This window comes from Rhinoderma darwinii, chromosome 13, assembly GCF_050947455.1.
Source record: "Rhinoderma darwinii isolate aRhiDar2 chromosome 13, aRhiDar2.hap1, whole genome shotgun sequence".
Lineage (NCBI taxonomy): Eukaryota > Metazoa > Chordata > Amphibia > Anura > Rhinodermatidae > Rhinoderma > Rhinoderma darwinii.
In genome coordinates, this window is record NC_134699.1 from 28809685 (window position 1) to 28836962 (window position 27278).

The 27278-nt window shown below is 42.4% G+C and overlaps 1 protein-coding gene across 1 annotated transcript in view; it reads left to right on the forward strand.

The window, feature by feature from the left end:
* Nucleotides 1-27278, forward strand: part of BRCA1 (BRCA1 DNA repair associated) — a 110905-nt gene that overhangs the window by 3597 nt on the left and 80030 nt on the right. Inside the window, exons 2-6 of the mRNA XM_075846652.1 lie at nucleotides 8106-8198; nucleotides 14568-14621; nucleotides 16402-16482; nucleotides 16668-16756; nucleotides 17894-18051. Of these exons, the coding sequence (XP_075702767.1) occupies nucleotides 8119-8198; nucleotides 14568-14621; nucleotides 16402-16482; nucleotides 16668-16756; nucleotides 17894-18051 (462 nt within the window). The 5' untranslated portion in view covers nucleotides 8106-8118. The remainder of the gene's footprint in view (nucleotides 1-8105; nucleotides 8199-14567; nucleotides 14622-16401; nucleotides 16483-16667; nucleotides 16757-17893; nucleotides 18052-27278) is intronic.

The following is a 27278-nucleotide window of genomic DNA, read 5'->3' on the forward strand; positions in this document are numbered from 1 at the left end:
CTAACTAACATCCCCCATATGTCTACTTTAGATTGGCATCGTTTTTTGATCATCATTTTATTTTTCTAGGACGTTACAAGGCTTACAACTTTAGCAGCAATTTCTCACATTTTCAAGAAAATTTAAAAATGCTATTTTTACAGGGGCCAGTTCAGTTGTGAAGTGGCTTTGAGGTCCTTAGATATTAGAAACCGCCAATAAGTCACCCCATTTTAAAAACTGCACCCCTCAAAGTATTCAAAACAGCATTTAGAAAGTTTCTTAACCCTTTAGACATTGCGCAGGAATTAAGGCAAAGTAGAGGTGAAATTTACAAAGTTCATTATTTTTTTCCAGAAATTCATTTTGAATCCATTTTTTTTGTACCACAGAAGGTTTTACCCAAGAAATGCAACTCAATATTTATTGCCCAGGTTCTGCAGTTTTAGGAAATATCCCACATGTGGCCGTAGCGTGCTACTGGACTGAAGCACCGGCCTCAGAAGCAAAGGAGCACCTAGTGGATTTTGGGCCTCCTTTTTATTAGAATATATTTTAGGCACCATGTCCGCTTTGAACAGGTCTAGTGGAACTAAAACAGTGGAAACCCCCCAAAAGTGACCCCATTTGGGAAACTACACCCCTCGAAGAATTTATCTAGGGGTGTAGCAAGCATTTTGACCGGCCAGTTTTTTTGCAAAAATTTTTGGAACTAGGCCATGAAAATGAAAATCTACATTTTTTCAAATAAAATGTAGGTTTAGCCAATTTTTTTTCATTTCCAAAAGAACTAAAGTAGAAAAAGCACCACAGCATTTGTAGAGCAATTTCTCCCGAGTAAAACAGTACCCCACATATGGTAATAAACGGTTGTTTGGACACACGGCAGGGCTTAGAATGGAAAGTGCGCCATTTGGCTCTTGGAGCTCAAATTTAGCAGAAATGGTTTGCGGAGGCCATGTCACATTTGCAAAGCCCCTGAGGTGACAAAACAGTGGAAACCCCCAACAAGTGACCCCATTTTGGAAACTATACCCTTTGTGGAAATTATCTAGGGTATAGTGAGCATTTTGACCCCACAGGTTTTTTGCAGAAATTTTTGCAAGTAGGCTGTGAAAATGAAAATCTACATTTTTTCAAATAAAATGTAGGTTTAGCTAATTTTTTTTCATTTCCACAAGGACTAAAGGAGAAAAAGCACCATAAAATTTGTAAAGAAATTTCTCCCGAGTAAAACAATACCCCACATGTGGTAATAAACGGCTGTTTGGACACACGGCGAGGCTGAGAAGGGAAAGTGCGCCATTTGGCTTTTGGAACTCAAATTTAGCAGGAATGGTTTGCGGAGGCCATGTCACATTTGCAAAGCTCCTGAGGGGACAAAACAGTGGAAACCCCCAACAAGTGACCCCATTTTGGAAACTACACCCCATGAGGGAATTATCTAGGGGTAGAGTGAGCAGTTTTACCCCACAGGTTTTTTACAGAACTTATTGTAACTAGGCCGTAAAAATGAAAATCTACATTTTTTCAAAGAAAATGTAGGTTTAGGTATTTTTTTTTCATTTCCACAAGGACTGAAGGAGAAAAAGCACCACAACATTTGTAAAGCAACTTCTCCCGAGTAAAATAATACCCCACATGTGGTCACAAACATCTGTTTGGACACACGGTAGGGCTCAGAATGGAAGGAGCACCATTTGGATTTTGGAATGGTTTCTGGGTGTCATGTCATATTTGCTGAGCCCCTGTAGTACTAGTACAGTGGAAACACCCCAAAAGTGACACCATTTGGGAAACTGCACCCCCTGAGGAATCATCTAGGGGTATAGTGAAAATTTTGATCCCAAAGGTTTTTTGCTGAATTAATTAGAATTAAGCCATGAAAATGAAAAATATTTTTTTTTTCCAACAAGATGTAGTTTTAGATACACATTTTTCATTTTTACAAGGAATAGAGAAGAAAAAGCACCCCAACATTTGTAAAGTAATTTCTCCCGAGTACGGTAACACCCCATATGTGGTTATAATCGACTGTTTACGTATATGGGAGCATTCAGAAGAAAAGGAGCGGTATTTATCTTTTGGAGCGTAGATTTTGCTGGAATGGGTTGCGGATGCCATGTTGCATTTGCAAAACCCCTGATGTACCAAACAAAAGTGACCCCGTTTTAGAAACTACACCCCTAAAGGCATTTATCAAGGGATGTAGTGACAATTTAGACTCCACAGGTGTTTTTCAGAAATGAATACGCAGTGGATGGTGCAAAGTGAAAATTGCAATTTCTCCACTGATCTGCCCATTCACCGCACAAGATGTTGTGCCCCTAGAGAATCTTACCCCATAAATTGTTAAGCGGGTTCTCCCGGGCATGGTAATGCCTTACTTGTGGCCATAAATTGCTGTTTGGGCACACTGTAGGGCTAAGAAGGGAAAGACCGCCATTTTGAGCATGGATTTTGCTTGGTAATAGTTCTGTTTGGGGTTTTGCTGGTATTTCAGCTTATAATGTGGTGGCATATGTAATCTGTGCGGAGTATATCGGGGCATAATAGGAGGGTATAATCATGGGGTAAATAATACAATTATCCATAGATGTGTGTTACGCTGTGAAGCGATCCGTTATGCGCAGGCCGGCGTCACACTGATAAACGGTTTTCTTTCTTATCCCTCCTTTGTAACGCTCTGCACCTTTTGGGGACTTTTTCTCCTTCGTAGTTTGGGAAATATTACTGGGAAAGTTTTGCGCTGATATAATACGGGCGCCCTCGCTTCCAGCGGATGTGCTATGTCCCTGCCCTTTCCTAGTTCCTAAATACTAGGGCCCTGAAACTGAAGGAATGTTCCCCTCCGGCCTGCGCATTGAGATGTTTTTTCATCACCGCATTACTAGTGCCGTAACTTTTTTATTTTTCAGTAGATTGAGCGGTGTGCGGGCTTGTTTTTTGCGAGACGGGCTGTAGATTTTATTGGTACCATTTTAGAACACATACGACTTTTTGATCACTTTTTATTTCATTTTTTGGTAAAGGAAATTACCAAAAACAAGCAATTCTGGAATAGTTTTTTATTGTTTTTTTTTCTCTGCATCCACAGTGCGCCCTAGATTACATGTTAGCTTTATTCTGCGGGTCGATACGATTACGGCGATACCAAATTTATATAGTTTTTTTTATGTATTGCGGCTTTTGCACAATAAAATCACTTTTTTTTATAAAATCATTTGTTTTCTGTGTCGCCATATTCGAAGACCCATAACTTTATTATTTTTGCGTGCACAAAGCGGTGTCAGGGATTATTTTTTGCGGCACGGATTGGCGTTTTTTATTAGTACTATTTTGGAGTAAATGTGACTTTTTGATCACTTTTTATAGCATTTTTTGGAAGGAGATGTGACCTAAAAACAAAGATTCTGGCGCTGTTTTTCATGTTTTTTTTTTACGGCGTTCACCGTGCGGGATAAATTACATAATAGTTTTGTAGTTTGGGTCGTTACGGACGCGGCGATACCAATTATGTATAGTTTTTTTTATTTTTACGGTTTTTCCCATAATAAAATACTTACTATGGGAAAAAAGTCAGTTTAGCTTTATTTTTATTTGAAATGTGTGTGTTTTTATTGTTTTACCACATTTTTATTTACTTTTTTTTACTTTTTTTACTTGTCCCACTAGGGGACATGAGGGCCTGATGCCCCGATCGCTACTCTAATACACTGCACTACATACGTAGTGCAGTGTATTAGCGCTGTCAGTTATTCACTGACAGCAAGCCTATGAGGACTCGCCGCAGGCGGGTCCTCATCGGCTCCCGTACAAGGCAGACTCGGACGCCATTTTCTGGCGTCCGATTGCCACAGCAACCCAGCGATTGCATCACTGGGTTGCCGATCGGGTGAAAACCTATCAGATGCTGCGCTCTATTGAGCGCAGCATCTGAGGGGTTAATCTGCCGGATCGGAGAGTAGCTCCGGTCCTGGCAGTTACAGGAGGGTGCCAGCTGTATAATACAGCTGTCCCCCCGCAGTGATAGTGCCGGCTCTGCTTCTGAGCCCGCACCATCACTGCGCCGTATATATACGGCGCTTTGCGGGAACCACCTCCCGACAGCGCCGTATATATACGGCGTATGTCGGGAAGGGGTTAAACAGTTGATCTGCCTTGTTGTATACATTTTTTCTTTCAGTCGTTGTCAGATCTGCATCCTAGCAATCAAAACTTAGACCAGGCCGCAGATCACGGCAGAGATTGATCAGTGATGTCGCTTTAACTTGGGCTACATTCACACGAGTGTGACAGATTTAAGCTCGGAAATCTGTCCGTGTGCGTTGCGTTCTTGCATCGGTGTGCTTTGCGAGTGGCATACGTTTTTCAAGCACTTGCAAAGCAATTCTTTTTAAAATGGAATTGATGCGCAAATCACGCAAAGCACAGATGTGCATCCATGTGCTGTGCGACATTTTCACGCACCCATTGACTTTAATGAGCGCGTAGGTCGGTGAAAACGCACTAATATAGGACATGCTGTGAGTTCTACGCTACGGATTCTTGCTGCGTGAAAACTCACGCATGTGTGAATAACCCCATTGAATTCAATTGGGCCGTGTGCTGTGCGTTTCAACGCACAGCGCACGGACGAGATTCACATTCGTGTGAATAGGCCCTAATCCTTGTTCAAGACGTCAACCTTCACAGACTATGAGCAACAAGTCGTACTGAAAACATCTTTCTGAAATCCATGATGTATGGCCAGATTTAGATTTTGTTGTTTTTTCCCTGAATGTATGAATGTGGCTAAATTTAAAATTCCATGGTCTAAAATCAAAACTTGGAATAGGATTTATTAAAATAAGAGCGAGTATTTGGACAATAGTTTATATATACATATATAGGAGAGAGCGAGAAGTACCTCACAAATGTAATCATTTCCATATATTAGAATATTAACATTTAGAGCAAGAGCCAAAGTTTGTTTCAGCCATATTTGTAACAACAAACTACAGGAGGTGCAGCCATATTTGTTTCTTTTCCACTCGCTTCTCAGGAGCTTCTAACAAGCCGTGAGGATGTTCTCCCATTAACGAAGTGGCCGCAGGTTTGATACATGAGGCCTAGTCTTTCTGTTTTATTCAAGTTCCCTGCGCAGACCGTCTGAATTATATTCTTATAATGTGTTGCTGTATCGCACTTGCCATATATTGTAGGAACCCAGAACCTCAGGAGGGAGACAAATGGGATTACAAACCTCCATGTTTCTCTAGTCTGAGGCGTTCTGCGGCAGGAAATCTGGCTGCTGTATTAGGGGTCAGGAAATATCCTTCCTCCGTGACTAGCAGGGATTGGTTTACAAGTGAATGTTATCTTGGGCAAGGGAAGGTTAAAAATAAAATAAAAAAATAATTGGTATGGAGCCGGGGTCTTTGTCGGACCATTGACACATAAGATGGATTTTTTTTAAAATTGTATTTACATGTTGTAATTGTCATGGCTGTTATTAGAAGGGGGGGGGGGGGTAGTCTCAATAAAGTCAGTGGACATTTGGAGCTGGTACTGGGCTTGAGCTTGTGGCTAAAACTGTAAAGTTAAAGTGGTTTTCACATTTTGGACACTTACGGCATATCCAGAGATAGAGGGGTGTCCCACCGCTGGGACCTGAACCTTTTGTCCAGAACGTGGCCCTCTTTCCCCCGTCTCATCTTGTCCCGCTGGTCACTGTCTGATGGGGTGGTTGGGAGCTATGGAAACCGTGTAGCTCAGCGAGCTACGTGTTTTCTGTAACTCTCATCCACTACTATTGGAGTTACAGTAACCGCGTAACTCTGCAAGCTCGGTTTTCTTTGTATTCCCGACCACCTCATCAGACAATGGCCAGGGAGCAGGAAGGGGTCAGTGGGAACCGTTCTAGAGATAGGTGTGGGTTCCAGAGATGGGGCATTTATGGCATAGCCTGTGGATGAACCATAAATGTCCAAGATTGGGAAAATACCTTTAAATTAGTTATTGAACCCCTTCCTACCCTGCACCTTATGTTTACTGCAGGGTCGGAAAGTTGTTAAGGTTACCTGCCATACGTATATCGTGCCTTAAGCAGCGGGTGTCCGTTCTAACTAACGTACTAGCTCTGATGCTAGCCGTGTAACCCATTAGATGCTGCCGCTAATAGCGACTGCGGCATCTAAGGCGTTTGACAGAGCGAGGGGGCTCCTTTTGCCAGCCCTTTGTTGACCCTGCCATCTGTTTGCATTAGCAGCAGTGGACCATATATGTGAGCCAAAGGCATGCTGTGCTTTTTTGTCTTGCAAATATGACAGAATCTGCGCCAGATGCCCCATAAAGTAGTCTCCGATGCAGATGTGAATGGTTACTAAGGCTTGGTTCACATTGTGTCTTTTGTTGCATTTTGAAACGTTTACAAAACAAGCACTTCCAAAAAAAAAAACCTCATGCATTTTTTTAAATACCTGAATGTGTATGCCAAACATTTCAGCTGTAATCTGGTTTTCAATTTAATGGTCATAGGCTTACAGCTAAAATGCTTTGTAAGGCCCTGTTCACACGGAGTATTTTGACAATCTTTTTGGAGCAGAAACCGCTCCGCAAAACTCTTCAAAAACTGTCCGAAAATGCCTCCCATTGATTTTCAATGGGAGGCGGGGGCGGTTTTCTCCCGCAGGCAGTAAAACAGCCTCGCGGTAGAAAGAAGGGACATGCCCTATCTTCGCGCGTTTACGCCTCTGACCAACCATTGACATCAATGGGAGCCAGAGAGCGTATTTCGCTGAGTTTTTTGCCCCTAGCACTCAATGGGCGAGAGCGAAAAACGCTGTCAAAATCGCGGCAAACGTCATGCAGGAAGGACAAAATCTGCCTCAAAATCCAAAACGGAATTTTGAGGCAGAATTTTCCTCCTGCAAAAAACTCAGTGTGAACGAGGCCTATGAATGCACAGGTATTTAAAAAGAACACCGGCTTTTTTAAAGGTGTTTTTATTTTTTTAAGCGTTTCAAAACACAATAAAAACGCACAATGTCAACTCAGCCTTAAAAATGCAACTTGTCCTCCAATAATTAATAAAAAAAAAAAAAACTTGTCGGAAAATAATTTTTTTTATAGGTCTTGGAATGCCGCGACACAAAAACAATTTAGAAACAAATTGTAAGAAAAATAAAAAACATAAATTTGGTATTCCAGTAATTGAACTGACCTGCAGAGTGCCGTAAACATGTAATTTTATATTGCTTGGTTAACATTGTAAGAAATAAAACAAAAAAACAATGGCAAAATTGGTGCCATTAAAAAAACCAAAACAAAACCCCCAAAAAAGACTCGTGACTTTGAACGGAAAAATACACAAGTTGTGGCTCTTGGAATCCAAAGTAAAAAACGCTCATAAATTGACCTGTGGTGCGGAATGTCATTCCACAGCATGTCAATTGTATTTGCGTAAACGCTGCTTGTTTGTTGCGGGATTTCCCAATTCAATGGGGCGGTAAATCGCGCAAGAAATAGCAGTTGCGGGTTTTTTTTTTTTTGCTGATGAGCGCTCATCCTCTAAGCAGGAGCTGTAACTTACAGCTCCTGATCTTACAGCAGCCTGCTGAATACAGATGGGGTCGGAAAACATTCCAACCACAGCTGTTTAACCCTTTGATCGGCCCGGTCCGTGACCGCGGCAAGATCAAAGGGAACTTCACTCTTTGATCTCGTCATTGGAAACGCGAGGACGTGATCAAAGACCGTGGAATCCCTCTGCAGTCAGTCCTGGGGACCTAGAAAGGACCCCAGGGATGTCTGTTCAGTTTGCCTGCTGTTAGGGCACCCTATGTGCTGGCCTAACAGCAGCCTGTGTCATAGGGACACAGTATAATGTATTCGCATACATTACATTACAAGTAAAAAATAAAGTTGTAAGTAAAGTTATCCCTTAATGGGATTAAAAAAAAAAAGTAAATATAAAAAAATGGCCCAAAAAAAGTCATTATTTTGCATAAAATATATTTTATTGCCCCTACCTTACATAAAAACAAATGTTGGACGTGTCGGTGTACTACTTTTTATTTTTTATTTTCACCTCACCGCTTTGAATCTTCTTCTGGAATTGACTTCTCAATGATCTTTTATTTCAGGTGAGGGTAGAAAATGACCTGTTCCGCAATGGATGTTGAAGCAGTTCACAACGTGCTGTCTGTCATGCAGAAGAACCTGGAATGTCCCATATGGTAAGGACGGAAGCGCAGCATAAGCGTGAGCGTATTGCCCTACCTGCATCGCATGTAGTGAAAGTCAATGTCGCGTTGAGACCTGCGGATGTCCGCAACACAACAGTCACAATATAAGGTTATATGCAGGTTCCAGCTCTGGGACCCGCGCCAATATCCAGAAACTGGGGGTCACAGCAAGCGTGTTTGGCTGTTTCCACACTTCTATAGGAATCAATGGAGAAAGACGCGCACCTCTCCATTGATTCTTTGTATGAATGTGGTGGCGCCTCCCTAGGCAGGGATTAGGTCAGGCAACCCCTGTTCTAGAGATAGATCCCAGCGTCTATCAGATATTTATGGTATATGCCATAAATGTCTTAGATAGGAATAACCCTTCCATGCTTTCGGTTTGGCCTGCCGTTATACTAGAAAGTTGTCCTTCAGTCTGATAGTAACGCATATTAATCTTCCCTGATGGTAGACGCTTGCCGCCTCTCAGTGTGATTTATTGATTTTCTTTTCTCTGTTGATAATTAATACTTTTAGCTTATGTTCTTACTGAAAATTCCCAAAGGTTTCATCTACCGCCCAGGCTGCAAATTGCAGGAAATCTATGAAGAAATGAACAAAGCGCCGACGTTTACGTTCTATTGACCTCTGTAAATTGATAGGTTTTTAGTATTCGTATGCTGCGTTCTTTTTATGTCTCATCCGTTAGTCACATTACCATTGCAGCGAGGTTTGGCCTTTAACAGCTGACAATCATGAGACTGATGATTATATCAGCGATGACACTGGCTTGTCACTTTGTCTTTGTTTTCAGTTGTCTGTCTAAATTTTGTCAGACTCTATTTTTCATGTCCGTGGAATATATTCTATTCCGGATGTGCAGCACACATAGAGTATGTCCGTTTCTCCAGTTGAGCATTGAACACTATTCATGAATAAGGTTAGGGGCGACAGGTTACGCGGGCAAAGATAGTTGTCTCGCTGCCTGCATCGTAGGTAATGAAATGCGATGTAGTCACTTTGCGACCCACAAGTTACTGTGACTCCACAGTTGCAAGAAATCCAAACCCACTGGACTTCTTGCGACTGTGGGGTCGCGGTGGCAGCAACTTCTAGGTCAAAAAGTGACCACATTCACTTACGGTACATTACTGCGATGTACGCAGCGCGACACCGATCTTTAGACGCATGACCTGTGTCGAGGCCAAAGTCACTGTGTAGCCGTAGTCGGAAAGAGAAGTGAAAAACTTTATACATTACATTTTCTTTATTTACAAAATGTTTCTCGATACAAGATTCCAGTTGTCATATACATGGAAACCAGCAGAGGGAGCAGTGTTGTCTTCTCAAACGCTGTTTATGTCTACCCTCTGCTGCAGTCAGTAAGTAGTGGATTATGGATTGGGCCCTCTTCACATCACGTTTATTGCACTCCATTTGACGTACACACTGGAAAAAGCTCCTGACATATACATTAAATGTAGTCTATGACGAATGCTTAACCGTTCCATCTGTCACCATAGATTATAATGGTACTCGTTAACCCTTTCCCGTCGCTAATCTGTAGATTTACATCAGGAAAGGGTATTTAAATATGGCGCCTGCTCAGAAGCAGAGCGGGCGCCATAACTGCCGGGTCTCTGCTATGTCGCTCAGCAGGGACCCAGCTGCAATGCTTGTGATCAGAAAAATTTCTGATCGCAAGCATTTAACCACTCAGATGCCTGTGTCAGATGTGACCACCGGCATCTGAGGGGTTTTTACTGCCGCTTTTAATTTGGGGCCGGTCAACCGGTTCCCGCGCGGCAAGATCATGGGAGCTGGTGTAATCCTCTGGGAGCTGGTGTAATCCTCTAGCAGCTGGGAGCCTTGTGAACACTCCCAGCCCTGATATAGGAAGATTGCTATTGAGACCTGCCTGTGCTAGGTCTTAATAGCAATGCACTGATTTTGCCATAGACTGCAATACTGTGATATTGCAGTCTATGGCATAAGCAATCTAATTAGTGCAGATTCAAAAAAGTTTAAAAAAAAATTAAAATCCCCCCCGTTCTTTAGATCACATATAAAAATTAATAAACATAAATACATTGGGTATCCCCACATCCGAAAGTGCCCGAACTCTAAAAATAGTTATCCAATATGGTGAACGTTGTAGCGGGAAAAAAAGGTCAAAATAGCCGAATCACAGTTTTTTTGCCGCTTCAACCCTCCCAAAAAAAACTGAATAAAGTGTTCGAAATGCCCGAAATTCCCAAAAATGTTAATAAAAACGGCATCTTTCCATGTACATAAAAATGCCTTACACAGCTCTGTACACAGAAATATTAAAGTGTTGTGGGGGTCACAATATGGCGATGCCAAAATTTTTTAGTTTCTTTCAAACTTTTTCATATTTTTAAAGGTACTAAAACATAACACAAACGATATAAATTTGGTATCACTGTGATCGTACTGACCCGCAGAATAAAGATAACGTGTCCATTTCACCACACAGTGAACACTGTAGAAACAAAACCCATAAGAAATTGGAGGAACTTCTGTTTTTTTTCCAATTCCACCCCATTCTGAATTTTTTTCCCAGCTTCCCGGCACATAACATATAATATTAAATAGTCCAATTAGAAAGTACAACTTGTCCCGTAAAAATTAAGCCTTCCTACGGCTGTGTCAACAAAAAAAGTAAAGGTGTTATAACTTCTTGAAGGTGGGGAGGAAAAAGCAAAAGCATAAAAATGAGTCTGGTCCTGAAGGGGTCATGACCCTTATTACAACATATGAATTGTAGTCTTTGGGTTACTTTTAGGCATCCGCTTAACTTATCAGTCCCCCATAGGCTATAATAGTCAATAATTAGTTTAACGTATATGTGCTGAAAAGCATGTGACTTATAGGTTTCACATATACCTGTGACGGATGCCATGCAGTGTCATACGTCGCTCCCAGGCTCAATCAATGTATATTGCACAGTATACGGTTTTTTACTCGATGGAAAAGCGTAGTTACCTACACTACTCCATCCTCCCAAAAAATAAGGTATACTAATGTATTCTGTTAATGGCGTGAATCAACACAGAGGCTGTTGCGTATAATAATAGCCTCCCTAATAATAAAATATTGGTGGAGCTTTACTTTAAATATAATATTTCAAAACCATTGTTATAATATATGTATTAGTAATCTCTAAATAGCACAGCTACGTAAACATCTTTTGATTTACGTAGGGGATTTTTTTTTGTGTGCACCCTATGCAATTCTTGGTCTCAATAATTTTTCAATGCTTTAGTCGTCTGGACTTGCATGTCCCCGAGACATTAGTTTCTTGACTCTACTTAAAGCCGGACTGGCACAAACATGTTTCTCTTTATTAAACTGGGCGCTATGGGATGGGACCGGGCACATAATATATAATTGTATGCTATAAGCTTTCTTGGAATTTATGACTTTGATTAAAACTTCTTGTTTAGGGATCCTGACTAATCTTGTCCTCAAGCTCTGACACCGCACAGCAAATGTAATTGTTGCTTTAAGGGTAACGTCAAGATTACTAGAAACATGTACTAGAATTTAAAAAAAGCATATTTATTTATTTTTGCTTTAAGCTTAATTAAAAAATTGTTGAAATTCTGTGTACAAAAAAATAAAATACAAAAAAAACCTGCATTGGAAATGAAGAAAATGCAGCAGTAATCACGTGGATAGCCCAACACATAATTTTTTTTTTATAACTGTTAAACTAACGCGTAATAAAAATGGATAAACTGTTTCTGGTCCTGAATACCCAAAATACTCTGGACCTGAAATGGTTAAAGGAGTATTTCGAACTTATGCAGATATGCCATAAATGTCCAGTCTCTGGAACCCACACCTATCTCTAGAATGGGGTCCCCTGACCCCCATCATACCTTTTTGTGCTCCCGCTTCTCTCTAGCCATTGTTTGACGATGTGTTCCGGAGTACAAAGAAAGCCGAACTCACTGAGCAACGCTGTTTCCATAACTCCAATAGAATGGGTGAGAGTTACAGAAACAGCGCAGCACGGTGAGCTGCACTGGATATGCCATAAATCTATGATAGGTGCAAGTCACGGATCTGGGACCTAAACCTATCTTAAGAAAAGGGGGTCCCCTACCCCCATGCCCCGCCCCTTATGAGGTGGCCGATGGTTGCCGCATTCAGGCAGAGAATGCCAGGAGAAGTGGCCGGGAGTACAGAATCAACTGAGCCTGCGGTACTGCGCGATTTCGGTAACTACCATAGAAGGGAATGGGAGTTACAGAAACTGCATACCACAGCGAGCCAGCAGCCGCATCAACAGACTGAGTCAGGGGACCCCCGTCCTTGAGATAGGTGTGGGTCCCAGAGCTAGAAACCGCATGTATGGAACTTCCTGTGGATATGCCATTAATGTTTAAGATGGAAATGCCCTTTTAAGATAACAGTGTTGTGTCTGTTGTTCAACTTGCCTTCGTGTTTTAGAGCCCGTCACAACTCACGTCCCGCTTATCTAACCACATCCTGCCATAGAGACTGATGATGGTGTCTTCCACTGTAATGGCGCTTTGAGCAACTCTAGTTGCTTGCAGCTACAAATCTTCCTCCTTTTGTCTGACATTACCCAATCTTGTCTTGGGGAACCAATGAGGTCCCCAGGTAGAACCCTGTTATTCCCCAGAACCCACTTTAATAAACTCTTTTCAGGGACAATTTCGTTTTTTTTTATGGCCCTTAAATTCTCGTAAATTTTTTTTATTTTTTTATAGGACAGCTTTATGGCCTAGGTTGAAACTAGATTAAATGTTTGCTCATAGCGGTTTTGCAGCTAAACTTCCGACCGTTCATTCTGTTCATCTTTGTGTTCTTTCCCTCCTGCCTGCTCCGTTTTGTTTCTTCCATTCTGTATTTTCTTGTACTTTATAATGGTCAGTATTTCAGCCCCTAGTGATCTTCTTGTTCTAGTAATTCTCTTCCTCAATATTCCTCCTGGTGGTCCCATCCTTTTTGATATTCCTTCTCTGTTCTCGGTGCAGCAGACCCGGCATTGCAGCTCGTGTACAAGACAAATATCGTTCCAGTCCAATCTCCCAGGAACATATATTGATGAAATGGCATTTACTTCTGAGATGTTTCCCAGAGCCAACATTTTGTCAGAAAGCCGGCAAGAGATTATTTTGTCTGCCTATTTCTCAGATGTTATCAAAATGGCCATGTAAAGAAAGGTTTCCGAGCCATGATTGATTTCAGAAAGTTAAATAGAGTTGTTTTTCCCTTACTGCTTCGGAGGAAGGAGATAACTAATGCCAGCACTCCGTGGAAGCCATGTGTCGCAGTCTTGTAACATGTCAGTGTAATATTTTAGCTAGTATTTTATTCACATGAAATTTCATTGAATTTGAGCTGAATAATTCAGAGGTCATTACAGGCCTCATTGACTTTAGCTTCGCAACTTAAATGGGCACCACAAGTTACACATATCAGAAGCGGGATTTTGGTAATTTAGTGCAATAGAATTTATATGTTGCACTAACGGCTACTACCGTTTATTTGCATATTCGCTTTAGGCTTCATACCTCCATATACAATATTCAATAAAAAAATAAAATCTGTGCTATTCATGGCTCTATTGAAATACAGTAACATGGTATTGGGTACCTGTATCATATGGATCCTAAATATGCTTGTGTGCATTAGGACCAGTTCACACAAATCTGAACCAAAACTGCAAAATGTAAACTGGGCTTTCAACGCCTCGATCTGTTTACTACAGTTGAGCATTTAATGGCCAACACTTTTAGTTGGTAGCAAAGATTAAAGGGGTTTTCCAGTCGCTAAAAATGTATGTCCTACCCTGAGGATAGGCCATCAATAGCTGATGTGTTGGTGTCCGACTCCCAGGACCCCCTGTTGATCAGCTGTGTTGAAGGGGCCACATGCTTCCCCTTCATTTCTTCTTGCTCACCGTGCATCATCGACACGCATTTAGTGGCGATTCACAGGTATTGCAGCCTTTTCTACCATTCACTTTAAAGGGCGAAAAGGCTGCAATACCTGTGAATCGCCGCTACTTCCATGTCGACGATTCACAGTGAGCAAGTAGAAATGAAGGGGAAGCAGCAGGGAGTGCACTGAGGAGGAGCTTGAGTGGAGGAAGAGCGAGCGCCCTGCCGCGCTCCATGCAATGTCAATATGGTTGACAGAAACAGCCGAGCGCCAGCAGTAGGGCCCCCAGCGATCAGACATTTATCACCTATCCTGTGGACAACCCTTTTAATATCTCTATATACACTTTTAAATGGTAGAAAATCAACTGGTCAGGTCTTTTTCTGTTTGGATCAGACGATTGGTTCAGTAATGTTTTGTACCTTGTGTTTTTAACAGCTTGGACCTAATGAAGGAGCCTGTAGCAACCAGATGTGATCATATGTTTTGCAGGTATGGCACATATAGACATCATAGCTAATAGAATAAAGTTGATAATAAAGAACACCACCTGCATGGAGCTAATGACTCCTGCACGTCCACTTTCTGCTTCTTTCGCACCACAGGGATCTAAAATTAAATTAGTTTTGGTGGCTGCCTAACAACCAGTGATTGTGGCCTCTATGGATCTGCATCCCACCATGTATTTTGTGACCAAGAGAAGCAACAGAAGATGACCAATGGTATCAACGGACAGAGCAAGAACCTCTGGGCAAGTTTAACCCTAAAGTGGTTTTCCCATAATCCAATATTTATCACCTGTCCACATAAGTGATAAATATCTGATCGGTGGGGGACCGACCACTGGGACTCCCACCGATCACGAGAACAGGCTTAACTTGCCATTTCTGTGAGCCCCATATAAATGGAGCGGTACTGCGTGTTCTTTGCCGTTGGCCATTACTATATTAATTTCTGTAGCACTGCCGTACGCTATCTTCGACAGCCCCATAGAAATTATGGAGCGGTGGGCGGGCATACGCAGTACTGCTTTATTCATTTGGGGCTCACAGGAACGGCAAGGTAAGCTTGTGATCGGTTGGGGTCCCAGCGGACGGACCCCCACCGATCAGATATTTATCACCCGTCCAGTGGATAGTAATAAATAATGATTATGCCGAAAACCCCTTTAAGACTAGGGTCCCACTGCAACACCGTCTCACCTGCAATTCACGGTAACATGATTAGCAGGCAACTCAAATGTTTTCCCATGGGAAAGAAAATTGCAAGGAGTCTTGCAAAAAAATTGCAGTTTTTGCAACTTTTTTTTTTCTCTGCTCTTTGAGTAGCGGTAATGCTGCAAATTTTACAGGGAATCGTGGTAGACTTTGAGCCCTAGCCTTATTAAACTTGCTTAAAGCTCCTTGCTCCCTCACTTAAGACCATCGTCCATCTCCTTCATAGTGCAGGTGACAGACTAAATGTTGGCATAGCGGCCACGATGACTGGTTGTTAGGCAGTCACCCACGTTCCATTGGGTGCTACCTGGCCAGTATTACGATTGCAGAGAATATTCATTAGGGAACCTTAAAGATTCTTTTTGACTTTATTACTAGTTCTTTTTTCAATAAACAAGGCTTGAGGTTTACTAATTTAACTAGAGATCTTTACTTTGAGACAATTGATGACCAGAGACGCATTGTCACGATCATCCATTTATTGCTTTAGTTCGCTGGAATCGCAGCTTGTAAAATGGGAAAAGTAGTGATGCCTTTTCAGGCACCACATGGTCCTTGTCCCTAAAATTTCCTTTGAAGTTAATTTTGTGGTGGGAGGAATGTATTGTCCTAATTCTAAACTACAATTATGTCTTCCATTATTGCATGTAATGGCTGGGGCATAACAGAAGCAGCAGTAGTCATACATTTGCACTTAACCCAATTTACCGTAGGTTCCTTTTACGTATTGTTTGGGAGAACCATTATGTTAAATGGCGTTTTTTAGTATGAAAACTCCATAACCTTCCTTCCCTGTGAAAAGCCATTAACCATTGACTGTTTCATTCATTGGTTTCTTGCGTTTGCCCTGTAATGCAGGTGTGTACATGCTTGGACTATCTTCCTTGCAGTAAAGAATGTCTAAATGGAGCACCTGATGGAAAGATGTCCCAAAGTGCTGCCCAGACTTGCACTTAGTCAGAAAAGACCTTTTATTAAATAAATTGTAGGTTATTGTGTGGTAAACCTGGAGTCTGCTACTCTAACTTTTAGTAACTTTTGAATCCCTTATCCAGGTATTGCATGTTGCAACTTCTCAGCAAGAAGAAAAAAGGTCGGGCCCAGTGTCCTATGTGCAAGAAAGAAATAACAAAACGGTAGGTTAATACAAATGTATTTTACTTGCGACATTTTTTTCTGTGTTGGTTAGTGCGGCTTGTCACTTTGGGGCCTAGCATATACCCTGCGTCTGTAGTTGACTGAATCATCCTTTTTAGTTTCAGCTCTCCTGGTTTGGTCATTTTTTCCCCATTAAATTCTGATCTATATTTCTCTTTTGCAGAAGTCTCCAGGATAGTCCTAGGTTCCAGCTTCTGGTTGATGGTCTGCTGAAAATTATAAACGCTTTCGAGCTGGACTCTGGGTACAAATGTAGGTAGAACATTTATGCTTAACTAGGACTAGTGGCTTCAGGGGTTAAAAGGGTTTTCCGGTGAGAAGAAATTGATGGCCTATCCTCAGGATAGGCCATCAATATCTGATCATAAGGGGTCGGATCTCGGCACCCTCGCCGTTCAACTGTTTTGTAGGGACCGCAGCGCTCATGCGAGCGCTCCTTCCCATTCATTTCTTACCTGTGCCATACTGTGAATGACCGACACACTTGTAGCACGATTCACAGTATTACAGTCTTCTCCTAGTCAAGGGATTTTCCATTTATGTAAATAACGCTGAATCGCTGTATAAATTAAAAGTGCTACAACTTTCTAATATACTTTTTGTTTCAATTCCCCCAACGTTTTCATGAGAACATTGTATGGATTCAGAGGCAGAAAACTAGTTCTGTCCTCGGCTAAGAAGTGATACAATTGTGTTCAGTCTAGGCAATGCTCTGTGAGCTAAATACATCAGCAGCTGCACAACTCTCCTGTAGTTTGCTGCAATGTTTCAGTCTGGAGTCCAGGCTGTTTAGCTCACAGAGCATTGCCCAGTCTGGATACAATTGTATCCACTTCTCTGTCACACCAGAATTTATGTAATTATGGTATGTAAATACACATCTCTCGCCTGTTCTAGTCTGTCATGGAAAATATTGTTAATAATTCAATTTGATGATATACATTACATGTAAAGCTGTGATCAGAGTATTGTTGGTACAGGGTACAGCCTCCCAAAGCCGCCTGCCACTGGCATTTGTCAAGGCAGCACATTTGGTCTGTTGTGTTTTCTTTTGTGTGTTTTTTTAAGATTAATGCAATATTTGCTTTGATAATGATTTCATGGGTTGGGAAATACAGAGCAATTCTAACAACCAGAGGTGGCCGGTATTGCGCAGACGTGTAATCAAATATTATTAAAATGTTATTCCTTCTTTTCTATGGGCTGCTATATATTTTTAATTTGTACGTATCTCATGGTGTGTGTGTGTGTGTGTGTGTGTGTATATAAACTATAGGGAGCTGTATTAACATTATTCTACATTGTCTTTTAGTTATCAAATTAACATTAAAGAGTGTGTCTTTTCTCAAGTAAACATAATGAATCTTCTGGATTTGTTTCTCCACTAAGTTTTTCCAAGTCAAGATTATGCCAGTACTGTCACCGCAAACTATAAAGAGACGCCAAAAAAGGATGAACAAGCCGTGGTGCAGAGCACTGGGTACAGGAACCGAACCAAAAGCGGAATAGTGAATAGAGGACGTTGTGAAGGCCAGCTGTCCTTATTGGTAATATTAGCGTCACAATTATTCACCCACATCCTTTATTAATATTATGGTAACCGTTTATTTCCTTCTTGTAAGTCATCTTCATATGCCTATTTTAGTAAATGTTCAGATAACAAAGAGAGGCGCCCTGTAACCATGCGTCTTCTGGCACCCTCCCCTCAAACTGGTAGAAGGGCATTCTATTTATTTAGTCTGTACATATGTGATATGATATGCAATAAGAACCTAACATTAAATCATCTTTAGAACAGATATTGGTACGGGAGTCCTTATAAGACACCTGTCCCTCCTTCTCTCCGCTTAAAGTGGTATTCCCAGATTGGACAATTATCACCTGTCCACAAGATAGGGGATAAGTGTCTGATCAATCACTGGGACTCCCACAATGACTCGAACGGGGTCACGAACCCCCGTTTCTCACTACACCCCCAAGCCGTGAGGAAGAGCTTGAATGAAGCAGGGGATGAGCATGCACCCTCCTTGTTAGTCCCCTAGACTTTGAATAGATTGGCACCACGCACTCTCGTCCTCCGCTTCATTTATCCCTCTAAGGTTAACCTTTTTATAAATATAGCATTTGAATGTTCACCTACATTAAAAAAAAAAAAAAAAAAAGCTTAATGAGTATTTTTTTGTTTAAAATCAGTAGTCCACCATAGCAGTTAAAGGGAATGTGTTGCCAGAAAAACATGTTTTTTTTTTTTTTTAATTAAACATTTAGTGTGTAGGTGATTAAACATTGTTCACATTTTTTTTTATTTTTTTCACGAGTCAGGAAATATTATAAATTAGATTCTAATTTATAATATTTCCCATTGCTGGTCACTAGATGGAGCTATTCCCAAAATTGCAGCATTGCAAAATTGGGTAAAAAGCCCTCGCTCTAGTGAGCTCTCAGCATCCCCCCCTCCTTTATCCTGGCTAGTGCCGAGATAAACGAGGGGTTTGAACGGTCTAACCTCCTATACTGTGTGTCGCCATTTTTTGAGCTAACACACAGTGTAGAAGGTTTACATACAGTATTAAACGTACACAAACACGAACATACATTGAAATCTCATACCTGCTCCTGCCGCCGCGGCTCCCTCCGGCCCGTCCGCTCCGTCTGCTGCCGCTGGTCCAAGTGCACAAGTCCGGAAGCCGCGACCGGAAGTAGTAATCTTACTGTCCGGCCGCGACTTCCGGTCCACAGGAAAATGGCGCCGGACGGCGCCAATTTCAAATTGGTCTGTGTGGGAGCGGCGCATGCGCAGTTCCCACACAGACGGCGTACACAGAAGTGGATGGGACGGGACCCGTTCGCAGTCCCTATGGGACTGTGGCTGCCGTATTCCATGTCTGTATGTGTCGTTAATCGACACATACAGAAATGGAACAAAAAATGGCAGCCCCCATAGGGAAGAAAAAGTGTAAAAATAAGAAAAAGTAAAACACAAACACACAAATAAATATAAACGTTTTTAATAAAGTACTAACATCTTTAACATATAAAAAAAAAAATTGTGATGACACTGTTCCTTTAAATCTAAAAATAGGACATGTTATCTTATCGGCCCTTCTGAGCCGCTTGGTTTCTGATTGTCTTTTTTCAGAAAGCCGAGGTAACGGTGTACGAGAGTTTGTCAGAAGTGACTGTAAGATATTGTTCTCATTTTAAACAATCCCTGTATGCTTTGCAAGCGTTCCCTTAGTTAGTCTGATTTATTTTGTGCTCCTCTTTGTTCTGCCCTCATCTATTACTCAACGACCTTTCTTTTCATCCTTGAGAAATTATTTTTGGAAAGTGCTGTCCTCCCTTTTGTAAGAGTGACCTTTTTTAAAATTGCTTTTACTTGTATTTTGCAATATATACGCAGAATACTGTACTGAAGTCCCGATCTATCATATTTTCATTAGAATTTGGAGAAGCTTGTCGTTCTCTTTTTAATGTGCTGTGCATTGCAAAAATTAAAAGCATCTATTATGCTGCTGAAATGAATATGATTATGCGAATTAAATGTGGCTAGCTGACTAATAAGACATACTGGGAATTTCAACTTTTATATAAAGATAGCAAGTTGCAAAGCCATGAGCATGGCAGCAGTCGTTGGGTGCATGGAGGGAGGTCGGCCTCAGCAACCAGTTAAGCGTCTGGTGTTTCTTTTATAAAGGGCTAATGAGCAAAAGGCAAAGAAATTGATGTTGGTTTAACCTGCAGAGTCGCTGCTTTATCTGTCAGGGAAAGAAATTCAATTGTGACATCTGCCTCTTTTAGTATTCGTTCTACAGGCACAAGTTAAAGATCTATCATAAGAATATAAAAAATAAACCCTTTAGGATACAATAAAATACATGAAATCTATCCATCTGTTTTAGGCAGTTGTTGAAAAATACTGCAAAGTAAAAGTGCTTTCAAAAATAGAAATGTTAATTTTTATTTTTGTCTTTTTATCTATTAAAATATAAAGTGAACAGGAGAGAAATCTAAATCAAATCAATATTTGGTGTGACCACCATTTGCCTTCAAAACATCATCAATTCTTCTAGGTACACTTGCACATAATTTCTTGAAGGAACTAGTCAGGGAGTTCTCCAAACATCTTGGAGAAGTAACAGATCTTCTGTTAATGTAGACTTTCTAAAAATCCTTCTGTCTTTTCATGCAAATCCTAGACAGACTCAATGATGTTGAGAACAGGGCTCTGTGGGGGGCATATCGTCACTTCCAGGGCATTTTGTTCTTTACGTTGCAGATAATTCTTAATGATATTGGCTGTATGTTTGGGGTCGCTGTCCTGCTGTAGAATAAATTTGGAGCCAATCCGACACCTCCCTGATGGTATTGGATGATGCCTGTATTTCTCAGCATTGAGGACACCATTAATCCTGACTAAATCCCCAACACCATTTGCCGCCCCAAACTTGCAAGGAACCTCTACCATGCTTCACTGTTGCCTGCGGATACTTATTATTTTACTGCTCTCCAGCTATTTGATGAACAAACTGCCTTCTGTTACAGCCAAATACGTCATTTTGACTCATCAGTTTAGAGCGCCTGTTGCCATTTTTCTACACCCCATTTTTCTTTTCCTATGCTTTTGTGCATAGTTGTCGTTTGGCCTTGTTTCCACATCGAAGGTATGGCTTTTTGGCAGCAATTCTTCCATGAAGACCACTTCTTTCTAGATTTCGCCAAACAGTATATGGGTGCATATGGGTCCCAGTAGTTTCTGCCAGTTCTGAGATAATGGCACTGCTGGACATCTTCATATTTCGAAGAGAAGTAACCATGATGTGTCTTTAATCAGCTGCACTAAGCTTCCTTTGCCGACCACTGCCTCTACAGTCCTCAATGTTGCCTGTTTCTTTGGGCTACTTCAAAAGAGCTTGAACAGCACATTTTGAAACCCCAGTCTGCTTTGAAATCTTTGCTAGGAGAGACCTGGCTGATGCACGTCTTGTGATGACCTTGTTGCTGTGCTCAGACTTGCCATGGTGGACCTGTGACATGAAACGGTCTTCTACAACCTCACCTTTGTAGCAGAGTTTGACTGTTCCTCACCCAGTTTTCATACTCCTACACAGCTGCTTCTGTTGCAGTTAATGACAGTGTTTCAACCTACATATGAAAATGATGATCATTATCACCTGTTTGGTATAATTGGTTAATCATATACATGAATATAATCCTACAAAATCCATGACTTTGTGCAAGTGTACCCAGAAGAATTGATACTGTTTTGAAGGCATTTTGTTTCTAAAAATGAATTATGGGTTTAATGAGGTATTTCACAGGGACCGTGGTCTACTGTATGAGGGATTCCACCTCATACTTAAAGGAACAGTGTCACGAAAAAATTTTTTTTTACATCCTTTTCATTTTAGTGCTTTATTAAAAACTTTTATATTTATTTGTGTGTTTTACTTTTTTTTATTTTTTAACTTTTTCTTCCCTATGGGGGCTGCCATTTTTTTTCCATTTCTGTATGTGTCGATTAACAACACATACAGACATGGAATACGGCAGCTACAGTCCCATAGTGAATGCGAACGGGGCCCGTTCCATCCACTATGGTTTCAACTGTGTTTTTATTGAAAATTTTTCAAAAATATACATATAACTTAGAGCAGCATGAAGGGCCATGCAATTCACATAGTAAGACAGTAACTTTCAATAGACAGACAAAACATCTGGGAAAAAACACAGGGGTTTGAGGGGGGGGGGGGGATAGTCGGAGCTCCATCTACCACCTAATCTTGAGTTCCCTGTATCCAATACTTGTCCCACGGGTCCCACACCACTTTGAACCTGTCCAGTTCATTGTCAATAGAGGCCGTCATATGCTCCATTGTACGTATTTCCCTAATTCTAGTTACTAAGTCGATGTGGGAGGGAGGGGTTGTCTGTCTCCATTTCCACGCTATCAACGTCTTAGCGGCTGTGAGAAAGTGTCGAAAGAGTCGAGCTGGTGATTTCCCCAAAGACCTAGGGGGAACATTTAGGAGGTAATGAAGAGGATCTAAGGGAATATCCTGCTGCAACACCGCCAATGCCAAGTTCTTAACTTCCAACCAATACTGTTGTACCAGTGAACAGCTCCAGAAAATATGGAACAGATCACCTCTCTGACCTCTACAACGCCAGCATTCCGACGGAATACCCGGATTGAAGCTATGCAGAAAGGCAGGGGTGTGGTACCAAAACATAAGGATTTTATATTGGTTTTCCTTATATGCAGTGCAGATGGAGGTTTTAGCTGCTTGCGACCAAATAATCTGCCACAATGAGAGCGGGATGGATTTATTCAGTAAGGCCTCCCACTTCAACATGTATCTATGCCCAGGCGGAGGGGAACCCTCCGGGGATAGCAATAATGCATAAATGGCTGAGATAAGCCCCCTAGTGGTGGTAGCATACCGACATAACCTTTCGAAGCTTGTAGGTGCAGTAACCCGCGTGGATCTAAAAGTTTGCTGCATGTAATGTCTAACCTGAAGATAGTGAGAGAACGCAGCGGAGGGAATATTATGATGTTTTTGAAAGTATGAAAACGGGTGAAGCTCTTGCGTGTGGGGATCAACCATATCAGCCAGGTGAAATACCTAAATTCCCGTCCACAATCGGACTATTCGGGAGGTAGTGCCCCCCGGAATAGTGGGAGTGTAGAGTACCGAAGTCAAGGGCGGGCAACCCGATGCCAAATGGAAGCGGTTTTTACAGGTTTCCCACACCTCCCTTTGAAATCTCATGGGACCCAATAAAGATGCAGTCGGCATTACCAGTGGGTCACCCCATAACAGGGAGTTTGGGTGGACCGGGGCCATCCATAGCTTCTCTATTTCGGTCCATTTATTGTACGCCCTTAAAGACACCCAGCTGGGTATGCGACGGAGGTGTGCCGCCCAATAGTACTTCACCACATCAGGGACCGATAGCCCACCCGCAGATCGACCCGATAATAAAACTGATTTCGGAATTCGATGTCTGCCGGAATGCCATATGAACCTGAGGATAGAAGACTGCATGGCCCGCAATTCCTTCATAGGTACTGCTACCGGCAAAGTCTCAAAGTAGTACAGTAATTTAGGGAGCAAGGTCATTTTGACCGCTGCTATGCGCCCAAAAAATGACATGGGAAGAGGATCCCACCTGGCCATTAGCTGACGTAGCTCTACAAACAGAGAGGGGAAATTAGCCTTGTAAACCGACGTATAGGATGGAGTGAGTTGAACTCCTAAGTAAGTCAGAGAGGTTTCCTTCCAGTTGTAGGTGTAGTTGTGTTTGAGTAGCAGGAGCTCCTGGTGTGGACATTAAGAGGGAGCGCTTCCGTTTTAGATGTATTAGTTTTATATCCTGACAGCCTCCCATACCTACGGAGAACTGTAGTAAGGTTAGGGAGGGAGGTATGAGGTTTAGTGATAGTCAAGAGGACGTCATCTGCAAACAGGGAAACCTTAAACTCTTTATCTTGTATCTGGACCCCCGCTATATCCCTGGATTTCCGTATTTGAGCTGCTAAAGGTTCTATGCATAGCACAAATAAAAGTGGGGATAGGGGACACCCCTGACGTGTACCATTCCAGATTTGAAACGGAGGGGAGGTGGAGTGTGGGAGTTTAATTGCCGCTGTCGGTTTGGAGTAGAGACCACGCAGTGCTGTCAAATAAGGGCCCGAAATCCCAAATGAATTTAGAGTTTCGAACATAAATGGCCATCCCAAGCGGTCAAACGCCTTCTCTGCATCTAGACTAAGAAGGATCGCCAATTCCTTTTGCTTTTGGAGGGCATCAATGAGGTCAAGGGCCCTTCGTGTGTTGTCTCCTCCTTGCCTAAGAGGCACAAAGCCCACTTGGTCTTTGTGAATCAAAGAAGGGAGCCAAACATTGAGTCTATTAGCTAGAAGACGTGTGAAAATTTTTGGATCCGAATTCAGAAGGGCTATGGGTCTGTAATTGGAGCACTCTGTGTGGTCTTTACCCGGTTTAGGGATCAGCGTGATATGAGAATGCAGGAATGTTTGAGGGATGGGAGAACCCTGTAGGAATTCATTAAATAAGGAAGCCATCCGTGGAACCAAGATCTCTGCAAAGGTCTTATAATACCCATATATAAAGCCATCTGGTCCAGGGGCCTTACCACTAGGGAGGTCCTTCAATATATCAAACAATTCCTCCGCAGAGATCGGGGCATTCAGGGATGAAAGCTCCTCATCTTTCAGTTTAGGGAGAGCACAGGAAGAGAGATATGCTTGCAGCGTTTCCCTCCGACGAGCCGGATCAGGTGGTAAGGTATTTGGCAGGTGGTATAAGGATTTATAATAGTCATGAAAAAGTGTGGCTATCGTGTCTGGGTGATGCTGGAGTATGCCCGCCTTATCCCGAACCGCCTGTGGAGTACGAACAGTCGCCGGATCCCGCAATAGTCTGGCCAGAAGCGAGTGCGCCTTATTACCTTTGTCGTAATATTTCCTTTTTGTGTATAGTAATGACTTTTCTACCCCCTTCATAGCTAAGTCCTTGAGTTGTGCTCTAGCCTCTATCAATTTCCGTAGTGTCGGGACCGCCGGTTTAATCCCCATTTCTCTCTCCAACTTAGTAATTGTCCGATGGAGAGCCACCCGCTTGGCCCGAGAGTCTCTTTTCAATCTAGCTCCCATTACTATGCATTGCCCTCTCATCACCGCCTTATGCGCCTCCCAAAGAGTGGATACTGAAGGAACCGATCCCTCATTAAGTGCATAAAATTCCCGCATATGTCCGGCCAGGCTGTCCCTAAGAGCAGGGGACAAAGTTTCGTTTAAGCGCCAATGACATACTCTCGTATTTGGTTTCCCTATCTGCAGGGACACAGAAACTGGTGCGTGATCTGACCAAGAGATGGGGTCTATATTCGCCCCCTGGAGCGCACGGAGGGCAGGGACATTACCAAAAAAGTAATCTAAGCGTGTATGAGTGCTGTGCGTATGGGAGAAGAAGGTATAGGACCTATCACCTGGGTGATCCACTCGCCACAAATCATAGAGCTGGTGCTCTCTAATTAGTTGCCTAAAACGTGTAGAAAGTCCTGTAAGGGTGGGCGTCGGAGTAGCGTGTGTAAGAGAGACCCTATCCATGGACGTGGAGAACGGGACATTAAAATCACCTCCCACCAGCCATGCCCCCCTAGGAAGCTTCTGGAGTTTAGAAAGGAGTCTACGTAGGAATGGAATCTGTGCGGTATTAGGAGAGTAAACGTTACATAAAACAATGGGCTGTCCAAACAAAGTCCCCTCTATTATAACATATCTGCCTTTCGGATCTAGATGTGAGGTGTGAACTTGTATGGGGCAGGAAGCTGCTATCAAAATGGCCACCCCCTCCCTTTTGCGACCTGACGAGGCAGAGTACACAGCAGGATACGCCCCTCGGGCAAATTGGAAAGTTCCGGATGAATCTAAGTGTGTTTCCTGCAGAAAAGCAACTTCCGCTCCAAGCGATTTCAACTCCCTGAGAAGCAAGCGTCTCTTCACATTGGAGTTGAGACCCTTGACATTAAGTGTGACAAATTTAACCATGGTCAAAGATGTATGAAAGAGTAAAGAAGGATGTGGAAAGTGCGGATGTATACAGCTCACAGTTACGTCGGGGCCAGTCCCATGTCGGTTTCAAAGCAAGCAGTGTTCTACGGCGTCCTTCTACCTTGGAGGTTCTTGGAGGATTCACTGTCGTCTCAGGTGTTATTTCGGATGAAAGTAGGAGGGGAGGGAAAGACACTGGGGTAAAGACGTACCAGGGAGACAATACACATATCTGCAGTGAGAACAAAGAGAAATGCATGAGATCAATGAATTTCAAACACACTCAGAAAATACTACCAGGGAGAATACTATACCCTGGGGCGGGTGATATTAAAGCAAAAGAAAACTGGTAATACAATATTACCCTTTGCAACTCTCTCTAAAAACAGAGGGAGAACTGCAAAACAAATTACCCCTATCAAAAAAAGAGGTCGGGTCTCAACAGTCGAGGAACCTAGTACAAAAGTACGTATAAATACGTACAGGCCGAGAAAAAACAAAAAGGGGGTGAAAGAGCCAAGTGTATCCCGGGCAATCGCGCCCTGCCACAATTTACGTTAACGAATTAAAGAGAAGCAACATAAAATCAGAAATATAATCCTAAATGCTTTTTTAGCCTAGGATAGTGCAACTGGCGAAGGGAGCAGCTGGTATGGGTGACCAGGCTCCTTCACATATATTACGGAGGTGCCGTGTATCTGCACAGCGTCCATCAATTCAAATCAGGTCTTGGTGAACTTCGGTTAGACTGTCGCCTTGGAGAGGTCCTCCGCTTATTTCGGACCGACTGCCAGACTGGAGGTGGAGACGAAGGCGGCAAAGGAGTCTCCCAATTCTGCATCTTGGGCGTTGGTATACCAAGGGAGTCACAGAAATGAGGCAAATCCCCTGGGTACCTCAGGGTTGCAGAAACACCATCTCTTCGGGCTGTAAGGGAGAACGGAAACCCCCATCGATAAATAATATTGTGGTCCCGTAGGGCTGCGAGAAGCGGACGAAGCAGACGTCTTTTCTGTAACGTAATCCAGGAGAGATCCGGGAATAACTGAATCGGCACACCGGCATACTCCAGGTCTTTACGCTGACGGGCTTTAAGCATAATGTCCTCCTTAGTGCGGAAATCCTGGACACAGCAGATATCTCTGGGCTGAGATGTAATGGATTTTGGTTTCAGTGCTCTATGCGCTCTGT